The 13,364-nt window shown below is 48.0% G+C and overlaps 1 protein-coding gene across 1 annotated transcript in view; it reads left to right on the top strand.

Annotated features, from left to right (window-relative positions):
* Positions 1–13,364, top strand: part of nin (ninein) — a 136,528-nt gene that overhangs the window by 49,494 nt on the left and 73,670 nt on the right. Inside the window, exon 4 of the mRNA XM_033026554.1 lies at positions 4,175–4,329. Within this exon, the coding sequence (XP_032882445.1) occupies positions 4,175–4,329 (155 nt within the window). The remainder of the gene's footprint in view (positions 1–4,174; positions 4,330–13,364) is intronic.

Below are 13,364 nucleotides of genomic sequence, written 5' to 3' on the forward strand. Positions count from 1 at the left end.
CTGGACGTTTTCAAAGAGTTAGATCTGCGCTTAGGGCTAATGAAATCAAGCAGGAACGGGGCACTGATTTTGGATGTTCAGCCATGATCATATTGAATGGCGGTGCAGGCTCGAAGGGCCGAATGGCCCTCTCCTGCACCTATTTTCTATGTTTCTAATTAATGTTAAATAGTTCATAAGATCAGTTTAGTTTATTGTCACGTGTACCGAGGTACAGTGAAAAGCTTTAGTTGCGTGCTAACCAGTCTGCGGAAAGACAAAACATGATGACAATCGAGCCATTTACAGATACATGATAAGGGAATAACGTTTAGTGCAAGGTAAAGCCAGCAAAGTCTGATCCAAGATAGTCTGAGGGTCACCAATGAGGTAGATAGTAGTTCAGGACTGCTCTCTGGTTGTGGTAGGATGGTTCAGTTGCCTGATAACAGCTGGGAAGAAACTGTCCCTGAATCTGGAGGTGTGCTGTTTTCACACTTCTGCATCTTTCGCCTGATGGGAGAGGGGAGAAGAGGGAGTGGCCGGGGTGCGACTGGGCCTTGATTATGCTGCTGGCCTTGCCGAGGCAGCGTGAGGTATAAATGGAGTCAATGGAAGTGAGGTTGGGTTGTGTGATGGTCTGGGCTGCGATTTGACCACAAGGGATAGGAGCAGAATGAGGCCATTCGGCCCACTGAGTCCACTCTGCCATTCAATCATGGCTGATCTACCTCTCCATCCCAACCCCATTCTCCTGCCTTATCCCCATAACCCCTGACACCCGTACTAATCAAAAATCTACCTTAAAAATATCCAATGTCTTGGCCTCCACAGCCGTCTGTGGCAAAGAATTCTACAGAATAGAGAATTATCATAGTGGTGATGTTTTCTGAATCCGTTTTAAAATAAATTGTAACGTTTAATGAAGATGTTTTAAGGACGGGTGTAAATTAATAATCAGTGCGGGGAAATAAGATTATAATCTCGTGTGTCTAACTTGTGATCTGAGCTGAGAAATACACTGATGATGCTAATGTTGTTGTGAAACTAATGTGAGACTTAATCACCATTAAAATAGGTGACATTTCAGCCATATTGTCCTTTCATCCTTAGACTAACGCCTTGTTTGTCTAATTTGGAACCACCTCGGTCTCCGAAGGATGGTCTCAACCCGAAAAACCGTCTGTCCGATTCCCTCCACAGATTTTTTTTGAGTTAAGGTTGGAATCAGATCAGCAGTTATGAAAGAGCAGATTCAAGGGGCTGGTTAGCCCGCAACTTTCCACTGTACCTCGGTATATGTGAAGATAAGTGATAGGACCAGATAAGTGACCAGACTGATTCCTGGGATGGCAGGACTTTCATATGAAGAAAGACTGGGTAGACTCGGCTTGTACACGCTAGAATTTAGAAGATTGAGGGGGGATCTTATAGAAACTTACAAAATTCTTAAGGGGTTGGACAGGCTAGAGGCAGGAAGATTGTTCCCGATGTTGGGGAAGTCCAGAACAAGGGGTCACAGTTTAAGGATAAGGGGGAAATCTTTTAGGACCGAGATGAGAAAATCATTTTTTACACAGAGAGTGGTGAATCTGTGGAATTCTCTGTCACAGAAGGTAGTTGATGCCAGTTCATTGGCTGGATTTAAGAGGGAGTTAGATGTGGCCCTTGTGGCTAAAGGGATCAGGGGGTATGGAGAGAAGGCAGGTATGGGATATTGATTTGGATGATCAGCCATGATCATATTATATAACCATATAACAATTACAGCACGGAAACAGGCCATCTCGGCCCTTCTAGTCCGTGCCGAACACGTATTCTCCCCTAGTCCCATCTACCTGCACTCAGACCATAACCCTCCATTCCTTTCCCGTCCATATAACTATCCAATTTATTTTTAAATGATAAAATCGAACCTGCCTCCACCACTTCCACTGGAAGCTCATTCCACACAGCTACCACTCTCTGAGTAAAGAAGTTCCCCCTCATGTTACCCCTAAACTTCTATCCCTTAATTCTCGTCATGTCCTCTTGTTTGAATCTTCCCTACTCTCAGTGGGAAAAGCTTATCCATGTCAACTCTGTCTATCCCTCTCATCATTTTAAAGACCTCTATCAAGTCCCCCCATTAACCTTCTGCGCTCCAAAGAATAAAGACCTATCTTGTTCAACCTTTCTCTGTAACTTAGGTGCTGAAACCCAGGCAACATTCTAGTAAATCTCCTCTGTACTCTCTCTATTTTGTTGACATCCTTCCTATAATTAGGCGACCAAAATTGTACACCATACTCCAGAATTGGCCTCACCAATGCCTTGTACAATTTTAACATTACATCCCAACTTCTGTACTCATTAACATTACATCCCAACTTCTATACTCATATTGAATGAGAATTCTATATTGAATGGCAGTGCTGGCTCGAAGGGCCGAATGGCCTACTCCTGCACCTATTTTCTATGTTTTCTATGTTTCTATGATAAGCTAAACTGAACAATAAACAAAACTGAACCGATGGTCAAGCTTAATGGCTATTGTGATGATAAGTTGGTTTGTAGACGTAAGGAACTGTAGTTGCTGGTTTATTACAGAGAACACATGGTAATTCAGGAGGTCAGGCAGCATCTCGGAGAACGTAGAAAGGTGACGTTTCGGGTCGGGGACCCTTCTTTGGATTGATAAACGGTCCCAATCTGAAACGGCACCTACCCATGTTCCCCAGAGATGCTGCCTGACTCGCTGAGTCACTCCAGGACATAGTAACTTGGTTTTGGCACGCTTTGTTTTTGCAAATTTATTTGCACCTCGGGGCTGTTTTCACGAGTTCCTTTCTCGTGAGGAAGCTGCATTTTTGCAATATATTAGATCATATCATCATCCTTCCTTCCTCTGTAGTCGTGCTGTTTGAATGGGCGCGGCTATTAAAGATCTACTAGACTAAGTGGGTCCCTTTGGGTCCCAGTCACACAGGAGGCTTGGTTCCCCAACGCAGGGCGGGAGGGGGGGGAGGTGGGATGTGCGAGGGGGGAGGTGTGGGTGGGTAGGAAGGGGGTGTATCAACGGGGGAGGGGGGGTGTTGTGGGGGAGGGGGTGGGCGGGGGGGAGGGGGTGTATGGGCGGAGGTGTGTGGGAGGGTGGGAGGGTTGTTGGGGGGATGTGGGCGGGGTGATGGGGATGTGCGCGGGGAGGAGGGGGGAGGGTTGGCGGGGCAGGGGTGTGGGGGCGGGGTTGGTTGTCGGGGGTGTTGTAGGGGGAGGGGATGTGTCGGGGGGAGGGTTGTAGGGTGTGGGGTGGTTGGGGGGGTTGTGGGGGGAGGGAATGTGGGGTGGTTGTGGGGGGAGGGGATGTTTGGGCGGGGGAGGGGGTTGTGGGGAGAGGGGGATTTGTGGGTGGGGTGGAAGAGAGCTCGGAGAAAAGACACGGTTGTGGGGGAGAGGGGAATATCACGGGGGGGTGGGTGAGGGGGCAGGAGCCAGCGAGGCAGACCAGAGGGGAAGGGGCTGGAGCTGGCGGAGCGATGGGGACTCACAGCGGGCGCTGGACATTCTCCCTCACCGGGATCAGATTCTCCGCTTTCTATTTGGCAATATTTCCCGCGCTGGGCCGCGCCGCTTCCGGTCCCTCCGAAAATTGTGTCCGGTTGGAGTCCTCCGCCGGTCTCCCTCAGCTCCAGTAAAGACACGATGGCGCAGGAAGGGGCGGACCGTCCCGGGGAGTGACAGGAGAAGAGACTAATCCGCGCGGCGCTGACTGGCAGGAGAGAAGATCGATCTGCTCACGCGTGGTTTTTAAGATTTTTAAACCTTGCTAACTTTTACAATATAGCACCAATCGGAACGAAACTTGGTGCACGCGCAGCACAGGAGAACGGTGAGTGAGCTGGTGTCGTACCGTTTTTGCGCAAAAAGAAAGACTGCACAAATCGGAAGAGCACAAGATCAGAGCTTTAGTTATGTACTAGACCAAGGGGGACCCATTGGGTCCCGTCCCCCAACTCGCAGTTGCGGGGGGGAGGGGCCTGCGGCATCACACACACACTAACCACCCCCCAAACACACGGGGGGGGGGTGAGGGTGGGAGACGGCAGAGTTTTAGTTATGTATAGATAGATAGAAGATATCCCTCTGTGTGTGTGTGTGAGCGTGTTCCTTGGGTGTGGGATGTTACGCCCGTTCACAGTGTGCACTGTACTTGCAGACTCCACCGAGGTGCAGCCCAAATACGTCAAGGATGGGAAGCGTTACGGACGGAAGACAGTGCCGGAGTTCCAGGGTTCGCTGGAGGAGGTCACGGGGACGGTGACCTCTGATGGGAGGCAGCCCGAGCAACCTCCGCCTGGCGATGGCATTGAGGTGGGATTTCTTTCACTTCCCTTTCCCTTTTGTGGCACAACCACATTTTCAGTCTTATATTGTTTAGTTTAGTGATACAGCGCGGATTAGGCCCTTGGGCCTACTGGGTCAGCACCAACCAGCGATCCCCACACATTAACACTATCCTACACAAACCATGGACAATTTTACATTTTACAATTATACCAAGCCAATTAACCTACAAACCTGTCCATCTTTGGAGTGTGGGAGGAAACCGGAGCACCCGGAGAAAACCCCCGCAGTCACGGGGAGAACGTACAAACTCCGTACAGACAGCACTCGTTGTCAGGATTGGACAAACTCTGAATATTGCACGTTAACTGTTTATTTATGTGTATATATATGATCTATGCTATATAGATACACTGAACTGTTCTGTATTTATTTATGCTTACTATATTCTGTTGTGCTGCAGCAAGCAAGAATTTCATTGTCCTATCTGGGACAATAAACGCTCTTGACTTGACTTGAACCCGGGTCTCTGGAGCTGTGAGCCAACATATCTACTGTTGTATCACTGTGCTGATCCATATTACTAAATATCTCTTCGACGTACATCTAAAAATGCGGAGAATATTGCTTTTCTGGTTTCTAGCGTAGTTTGATAATTTGTGAACTTGTGATTGGTTTGCAACTGAAGAGAAGTTGCAGAATTGTGGGTTGGGCAGGAGATGAGTTTCATGGAATGACAGTACTGTTTCCACACAGACACTGCACAGGGTTTTCACATCCACCTAACTCCTTTCATAGAATGATGCAGCGTGGAAACAGGCCCTTCAGCCCAACTTGCCCACGCCACCCAACAATGTCCCCGCTACACTAGTCCCACCTGCCTGCGCTTGGTCCATATCCCTCCAAACCTGTCCTATCCATGTACCTGTCTAACTGTTTCTTAAATGTTGGGATAGTCCCAGCCTCAACTACCTCCTCTGGCAGCTTTCTCCATACTCCCACCACCCTATGTGTGAAAAGGTTCCTATTACATCTTTTCCCCTTCACCTTAAACCTTTGTCCTCTGGTCCTCGATTCCCAGACTCTGGGTAAGAGACTCTGTGCATCTACCTGATCTTTTTGAATCGTGATTTTATACATCTCTATAAGATCACCCCGCATCCTCCTGTGCTCCAAGGAATAAAGTCCTAGCCTGCCCAATGTCTCCCTGTAGCTCAGACCCTCTAGTCCTTGTAAATCTTCTCTGCACTCTTTCCAGATTAACAGCATACCTCCTGTAGTAAGTTGACCAAAACTGAACATAAAACCTGAGTGTGGCCTGTAAAATTGTAACATAACATCCCAACTCAGTGCCCTGACTGATGAAGGCCAATATACTGAAATTCTTCATGACCATCCTATCTACTGTATCTGTGATGCCACCTTCATGGAACTATGTACCTGCACTCCCTAGAGCTCTGCTAGTCACAGTGAAGGTCCTGCCTTGGTTTGACCTCCCAAAATGCAACACCTCGCACTGATCTGCATTAAACTCCATCTGCCATTCCTCAGCCCACTTGCCCAACTGATCAAGAATCTGTTGTAATTTTTGATGACCATCTTCAAGTGCAGGAAGGAACTGCAGATGCTGGTTTAAATGGAAGATAGACACAAAAAGCTGGAATAACTCAGTGGGTCAGACAGCATCTCTGGAGGGAAGGAATAGTCTGAAGAAGGGTCACGATCCAAAATGTCACCTATTCCTTTTCTCCAGAGATACTGTCTGACCCGCTGAGTTACTCCGGCATTCACAATCTATAATACCGCCTACTTTAGTGTCATCTGCAAACTTACTAATCATGTTTTGTAAGTTATTATCGTATTGCTACATTCCTAAAGGGCCTGTCCCATTTTCCCGAGTTATTCATGAATTTTCCCGAGCTATTCATGAATTTTCCCGAGCTATTCATGAATTTTCCCGAGCTATTCATGAATTTTCCCGAGCTATTCATGAATTTTCCTGAGCTATTCATGAATTTTCCCGAGCTATTCATGAATTTTCCCGAGCTATTCATGAATTTCCCCCAGTTTTCCCCTTGATTCAAACTCACAGAATGTTCGTAACGGGTCCGTAGGGGTCCGTAGATATATCGTAGCGGCTCGTTATGCCAGCTGTAGGCATTCGGGGCATCCTCCCGACTATTTTTTTTACTTGTGGACATTTCTTATCGGGCTGGGAAAAATGTCCCGACTTACCTGATGCCCCGAGTAGCTACGGCTGGTATAACGAGCCGCTACGATATATCTACGGACTCCTACGGACCCGTTACAAACATTCTGCAAGTTTGGATCAAGGGGAAAACTCGGGAAAGTGGGACAGCCCCTTAAGTTTATCTCTGATTCAAGAAATGTAGATCTGCAGTAACCAATATTTACAACAATCAAAAATTAAAAGTTTCAAGTAAGTAAGTAAGTTTATTGGCCAAGTATTCACATACAAGAAATTTGCCTTGGTGCTCCGCCCACACGTAACAACATGACAAACAGTGACAGTTACGAATGACTCAGAAAACCCTAAATATCAAGTCTCTCTAGTTTCTTTCCATATCTCCAGACGTGGAAGTGTTCAGTTCAGTTTCAGTTTAGTTTATTGTCACGTGTACCGAGGTACAGTGAAAAGCTTTTGTTGCGTGCTAACCAGTCAGCGGAAAGACAACACATGATTACACTCGAGCCATCCACAGTGTACAGATACACGATAAGGGAATAACGTTTAGTGCAAGGTAAAGCCCGATGAAAGATAGTCCGAGGGTCACCAATGAGGTAGATAGTAGTTCAGCACTGCTCTCTGGTTGTGGTAGGATTTGATGCATGCACGGCCCTTTGTTAGTGCAGTGTGATGTTAATGAGCTACTGACAAAAGCTAGCGTTTAGTAACAATTATTTGCTATCCCTGACTTGTGAATGAAGGCCTGCTTCTATGAAACAGATGGTGAAGCTAGGGCAGCGGTATGAATATTGATTTCTCTAACCAAGTAACCCTTGCATCCCCTCTCTCTCCAACCCTCCCCCACCCAAGTCGTACCAGCTTCAGTCGTCTTGTTGTCTGTAACTCGCTTTAAACTAGCTCTGGCTAACAATGGCCTATTTCCTTCATCGTCATAACATTTTTGCATCTTTCATTCATTTGTTCCATATCTCTCGACATCACTGTCTATATCTCTCGTTTCCCTTTCAAGATTCAAAATTCAAGAGTTTATTGTCATGTGTCCCAGATAGGACAATGAAATTCTTGCTTTGCTTCAGCACAACAGAACATAGTAGGCATAAATAAATACAGTGTGTCCATATACCATTGAATATATATATATATATATATACACACATAAATAATCTGATAAGGTGCAATGGGCTATTAAAGTTCAGAGTTTTGTTTGAGTTGAGTTTAATAGTCTGATGGCTGTGGGGAAGCAGATATTCCTGAATCTGGATGTTGCAGATTTCAGGCTCCTGTACCTTCTACCTGAAGGCAGCGTAGAGATGAGTGAGTGGCCAGGATGGTGTGGGTCCTTGATGATGCTACCAGCCTTTTTGAGGCAGCGACTGCGATAGATCCCCTCGATGGTAGGGAGGTCAGAGCCAATGATGGACTGGGTAGTGGTCACTACTTTTTGCGGTCTTTTCCGCTCCTGGGCGCTCAAGTTGGCGAACCAAGCCACGATGCAACCGGTCAGCATGCTCTCTACTGTGCACCTGTAGAAGTTTGAAAGAGTCCTCCTTGACATACCGACTCTCCCCCGACTGAAGAAGGGTCTCGACCCGAAACGTCACCCATTCCCTTTCTCCAGAGATGCTGCCCGTCCGGCTGAGTTACTCCAGCTTTTTGTGTGTGTCTCTGATTGTATGTGCGTTTGTTTTGGTGCTGGGGACATGGTGCAGAATACTAAAGTGTGCCATCTGTACTCCCTGTGTCAGCTGTGTGTGTGTGTGCGTCTGGATCATGTGGATGGCAGTGATGATGACTATCACACACCATGCACTGAATCCTTCATCCTCTTGTGAAAGAAAGAACAGCAGATGCTGGTTTAAATCAAAGGTAGACACAAAATGCTGGAGAAACTCAGCGGGTGACGCTTCAGCTTTGGAGAGAAGGAATGGGAAATGTCTCAATAGACAATAGACAATAGGTGCAGGAGTAGGCCATTCGGCCCTTCGAGCCAGCACCGCCATTCAATATGATCATGGATGATCATCCCCAATCAGTACCCCGTTCCTGCCTTCTCCCCATATCCCCTGACTCCGCTATTTTTAAGAGCCCTATCTAGCTCTCTCTTGAAAGCATCCAGAGAACCTGCCTCCACCACCCTCTGAGGCAGAGAATTCCACAGACTCACCACTCTCTGTGAGAAAAAGTGTTTCCTCAACTCCATTCTAAATGGCTTACTCCTTATTCTTAAACTGTGGCCCCTGGTTCTGGACTCCCCAACATCGGGAACATGTTTCCTGCCTCTAGTGCGTCTAAGCCCTCGACCCAAAACGTCGCCTATTCCTTCTCTCCTTCATCCTCTTCCCTACACCAGCCCCGCACACTATCAGCATTCAAACGCCAATTTGTTCTTGCACTGTGTATTTTACATCGGACACAAAGTGCTGGAGTACTAAGGGCGTCTCAGGCAGCATCTCTGGAGAACTTGTGCAGGAAGGAACTGCAAATGCCAGTTTACACTGAAGATAGGTACAAAATGCTGCAGTGACACTTTTTGGGGTCTGAAGAAGTTCTCCGCAGAGAGAGACACAAAATGCTGGAGTGACTCAGCCGGGGCTGGCAGCATCTCTGGAGAGAAGGCTGCGTGTCCTCTGTGTGTGTGTGTGTGTGTGTGTGTTGTTCTCGATTCCAGCATCTGCAGTTCCATGTGCCTCCGCTTATAAAAGGCACACCGTTGCACTGCTGTTGAAAAGGCAACGCTAGGTTTTATTTGTGTAGCCTCACCCCCACAAAAACATGATGCAGATGTTAAACCAGAAGGCCAGGAAGTGTGAGCAGGTGGGAGAGCTTTGTCGGAGGGACAGAGAGGGGGCGATGTCTGCGGAGGGACTTCCAGAGATCACAGAGCGGGTTCTAAAGCATGAACCAGTGACGGAACAATTACATCTAGACTCGCTCCAGAGGGCAGAATATAAATATCCAAGCAATGGGCAGAGATAGGGAGGATGCTGATGTAAGAAAACTGATGGAAATAGATGATAGTTAATAATTCAGTGAAATTGTGGAATTAGTCCTACAACAGTTAACCAATTTAGATTAAAAACAAAAGGCATGTTATTAGAAAGCACGAAAAGAAGAGTAATTGGGTTATAGCCACTAGGGGCGCTGCATGATGGCAGCCTCTGCCAACAGTCTGTCTGTTTTTTCATCTTTTTTTAATTTTTAGTCTGTTTAAAAAGTATGTTGTGGAGGTTTCTTTAGTATTTCTATGTGGGGGAGGGGGGTAGGGTAAGGGGGAAACCGTTTCCCAGTCATTTCATGGCAAGGATGCGACTATTCTCCGAGTCGCGTCTTCGCCCCCCTCCTCCCTCGCGGCCTACCAACTGGATTGGCGAGTCCTTTCCTGCCGGGGACCGGCCAAAGCTTCAGCGGCGGCGCAGCGCTGGATTCACCACGGAGCAGGCGATGCCTTACCTGGGATCGCCGTTTGAAGCTCCGGGGTGTTGGGCCTGCTGCTTCAACATCGTGGAGCCGTGGTTTGCGGAACTCAGCCGCGGGCAGCGCTGACTTGAACATCGAGGATCCCTTTACCGAGGGTCACCAGCGTGAATCTCCGCCCAGCTCGACCTGTGGACTTCGGGAGCCACGGACTCCAGTAGGAAGTGGCCGATTCGGAAGTCCAAGCCACTGAGGTTGTCCACCCGTTCCGACTTCGGAGTTCCATCATCCCGGCGAGAGGGCCTGAACATCGGGCCGCCCGTAGCAGCGACTGCGGGAGGCTTCGGGAGGCCCCGACCACGGGTAAACATCATAAAGAACATCAAAGAGGAGGATGACTGAACATTGGGGCCTTCCCTCACAGTAGGAAACTTTGATTCCGCTCTGTGGGGATGTTTATGTTAAAGACTGTGTTCTTTTTATTCGTATGGCTGTATGGTGACCACAAATGTCACTGTACCATGTGACAATAAATGTCTCTTGTCTAAAATCTTGCCTCAAAATGTCATGCTCCAATCTCACACAGCATGGTAAATTGATGGATTGAGTTTAGTAAATCTAATAATTTATAAACAGTCTCACAACTGTTTCTTCGTGTGAGAGTTACCGTATTGTCCTTAAATTGCAGCGGGCTTTTGCCTGGTAAAGGAATTTAATTGGGAGATACAGTGTGGAAACAGGGCCTTCGGCCCACCTAGGCCATGCCGACCAACAACCACGCATACACTAGCACTTGCCTACACATTCAGGACAATTTACAGAAGGCAATTAACTTACAAACCCACATGTCTTTGGAGTGTGGGAGGAAACCGGAGGACCCGGAGAAAACCCAAGTGGGATTTAGATTAGAAAATCCATGTTTAGTTTCGAGATACAGAGCGTAAACAGGCCCTTCTGCCCACTGAGTTTGCACCGGCCCGTGATCCCCGCACATTAACGCTATCCTACACACATTCAGGACAATTTACACGTATACCAAGCAAACTAAGCTACAAAGTGTACGTCTTTGAAGTGTGGGAGGAAACCGAAGATCTCGGAGAAAACCCACGCAGGTCACGGGGAGAACGTACAAACTCCATACAGACAGCACCCGTAGTTGGGATCGAACTCTGGGTCTCTGGTGCTGTAAGGCAGCGTGCCACTCTATGGACCATCCACCTTCCTGTCCTGGCCGTGGATGGAGTCTGTCGCCTTTAGTTTGGTGCTTTGTTGCCTCCTGGGGATTAAAACTCGGTTGTAAGAATAGTCACTGCATATCAAGAAGGCTTCTTGGAGAGATGAAACGTGAATGCGATCCAACCGGTAACCCAATGAACCATTCTACATTTCCTTGACCATTGTCTGCTTTGATCTGTCCTTTTCACACCTTACACTTCCATATCTCTAGTGTCCCCTTCCACTAGCTCTTACTCTGAAGAAGGGTCTCGACCCACAACATCACCCATTCCTTCTCTCCAGAGATGCTGCCGGTCCCCCTGAGTGACTCCAGCATTGTGTCTTATCTTTGGCAGAACCAAGCTCTTGATTCATGAATAGTATGGCCCAGAGATTGACTGAAAGATAGAGCATGGATACAGGCCCTTCGGCCCACCGAGTCCACGCCAGCCTTTGATCACCCATTCTCACTAGTTTTATGTTAACCAACTTTCCCACCTGCTCCATACACAATAGGGCAATTTTCATTCATTCCATTCCAAGTAATCCGTTCAGTGTTCTCCCTACGACAGCGTGGGTTTGCTCCGAGATCTTCTGTTTCCTCCCACTCTCCAAAGACGTACAGGTTTGTAGATGAATTGGCTTGGTATAAATGTAAACAATTGTCCATAGTGTGACTGCATAGCGTACGTAGTGTGTTGCCGCGGCCCGGGTAGGCCGAAGGACCAGTTTCCACACCGTATCTCCAAACTAAACTAAACGTACAACCCCGCGGACAGACACAAAGTGCCGGATCAACTCAGCGGGACAGGCAGCATCTCTGGAAAGAAGGAATGGGTGACGTTTCGGGTCGAGGCCCTTCTTCAGGCTGAATTCACAGGAAAGGGAAGCGGGAGATATGCCTTTGGGATGCGGGAGGAATCCGGAGCACCCGGAGTGGTCACAGGGAGAACGTGCAAACTCCACACCGGCAGCAGCGGAGGTCAGGATCGAAGCATGCATGGTCTCTGGCGCTGTGAGGCAGCGGTTCTACCCGCTGTACCACTATGCCGCACTTGCATGTCTCCTATTGGCAGGCAGCTTTGGGCACAGCTGGACCGGGTGGTGCTGGTTCGAAGGGCCAAATGGCCTACTCCTGCACCTATTGTCTATTGACAAATGCCCCAAGTTCTATCATTCCAACGATAACGGCACCTTTCCTGTACACGGGACGAGTTCCAAATTCCACCGTATCCTTTGCGAGAGTCTCATCCTCAACATGAAGCAAAACTGGAGATTTTCCCTTGTTCTGCTCACTCAAATCAGTCCTGCATTGTAAGCGTTTCACGGCTTGAGGTTGCGGAATAGAAGTGAAGTTGAGGTGGGCCACAAAGTGGTGTTGAAGTACTGCTTAATGTTATAATTCCAGAAACAATCTTTCTTTGCCTCGCTTGCAAACTAGAGAGACAGGAGACATTTATATCTCATATGAGGAAGGACATTCTTGCTATTGAGGGAGTGCAGCGTAGGTTTACAAGGTTTATTCCCGGGATGGCGGGACTGTCATATGCTGAGAGAATGGAGCAGCTGGGCTTGTACACTCTGGAGTTTAGAAGGATGAGAGGGAATCTCGTTGAAACATATAAGATTGTTAAGGGCTTGGACACGCTAGAGGCAGGAAACATGTTCCCGATGTTGGGGGAGTCCAGAACCAGGGGCCACAGTTTAAGAATAAGGAGTGAGCCATTTAGAACGGAGACGAGGAAACACTTTTTCTCACAGAGAGTTGTGAGTGTGTAGAATTCTCTGCTTCAGAGGACGGTGGAGGCAGGTTCTCTGGATGCTTTCAAGAGAGAGCTAGATAGGGCTCTTATAAATAGCGGAGTCAGGGGATATGGGGAGAAGGCAGGAACGGGGTACTGATTGGGGATGATCAGCCATGATCACATTGAATGGCGGTGCTGGCTCGAAGGGCCGAATGGCCTACTCCTGCACCTATTGTTTATTGTCTATGCACCAATTGGTACAGTGAAATGTGTGGTCACCATACAGCCATACGAATAAAAAGAGCACAGAACACGATAGTCTCTAACATAGACATCCCCACACGGCAGAATCAAAGTTTCCCCACTGTGAGGGAAGGCACCAAAGTTCAGTCATCCTCCTCTGTTCTCCTCTGTTGCTCACCCGTGGTCGGGGGGGGGGGGGGGGGGGGGGGGCCATCCCGAACCCCTCGCTGTCGCCG

This window comes from Amblyraja radiata, chromosome 9, assembly GCF_010909765.2.
Source record: "Amblyraja radiata isolate CabotCenter1 chromosome 9, sAmbRad1.1.pri, whole genome shotgun sequence".
NCBI lineage: Eukaryota > Metazoa > Chordata > Chondrichthyes > Rajiformes > Rajidae > Amblyraja > Amblyraja radiata.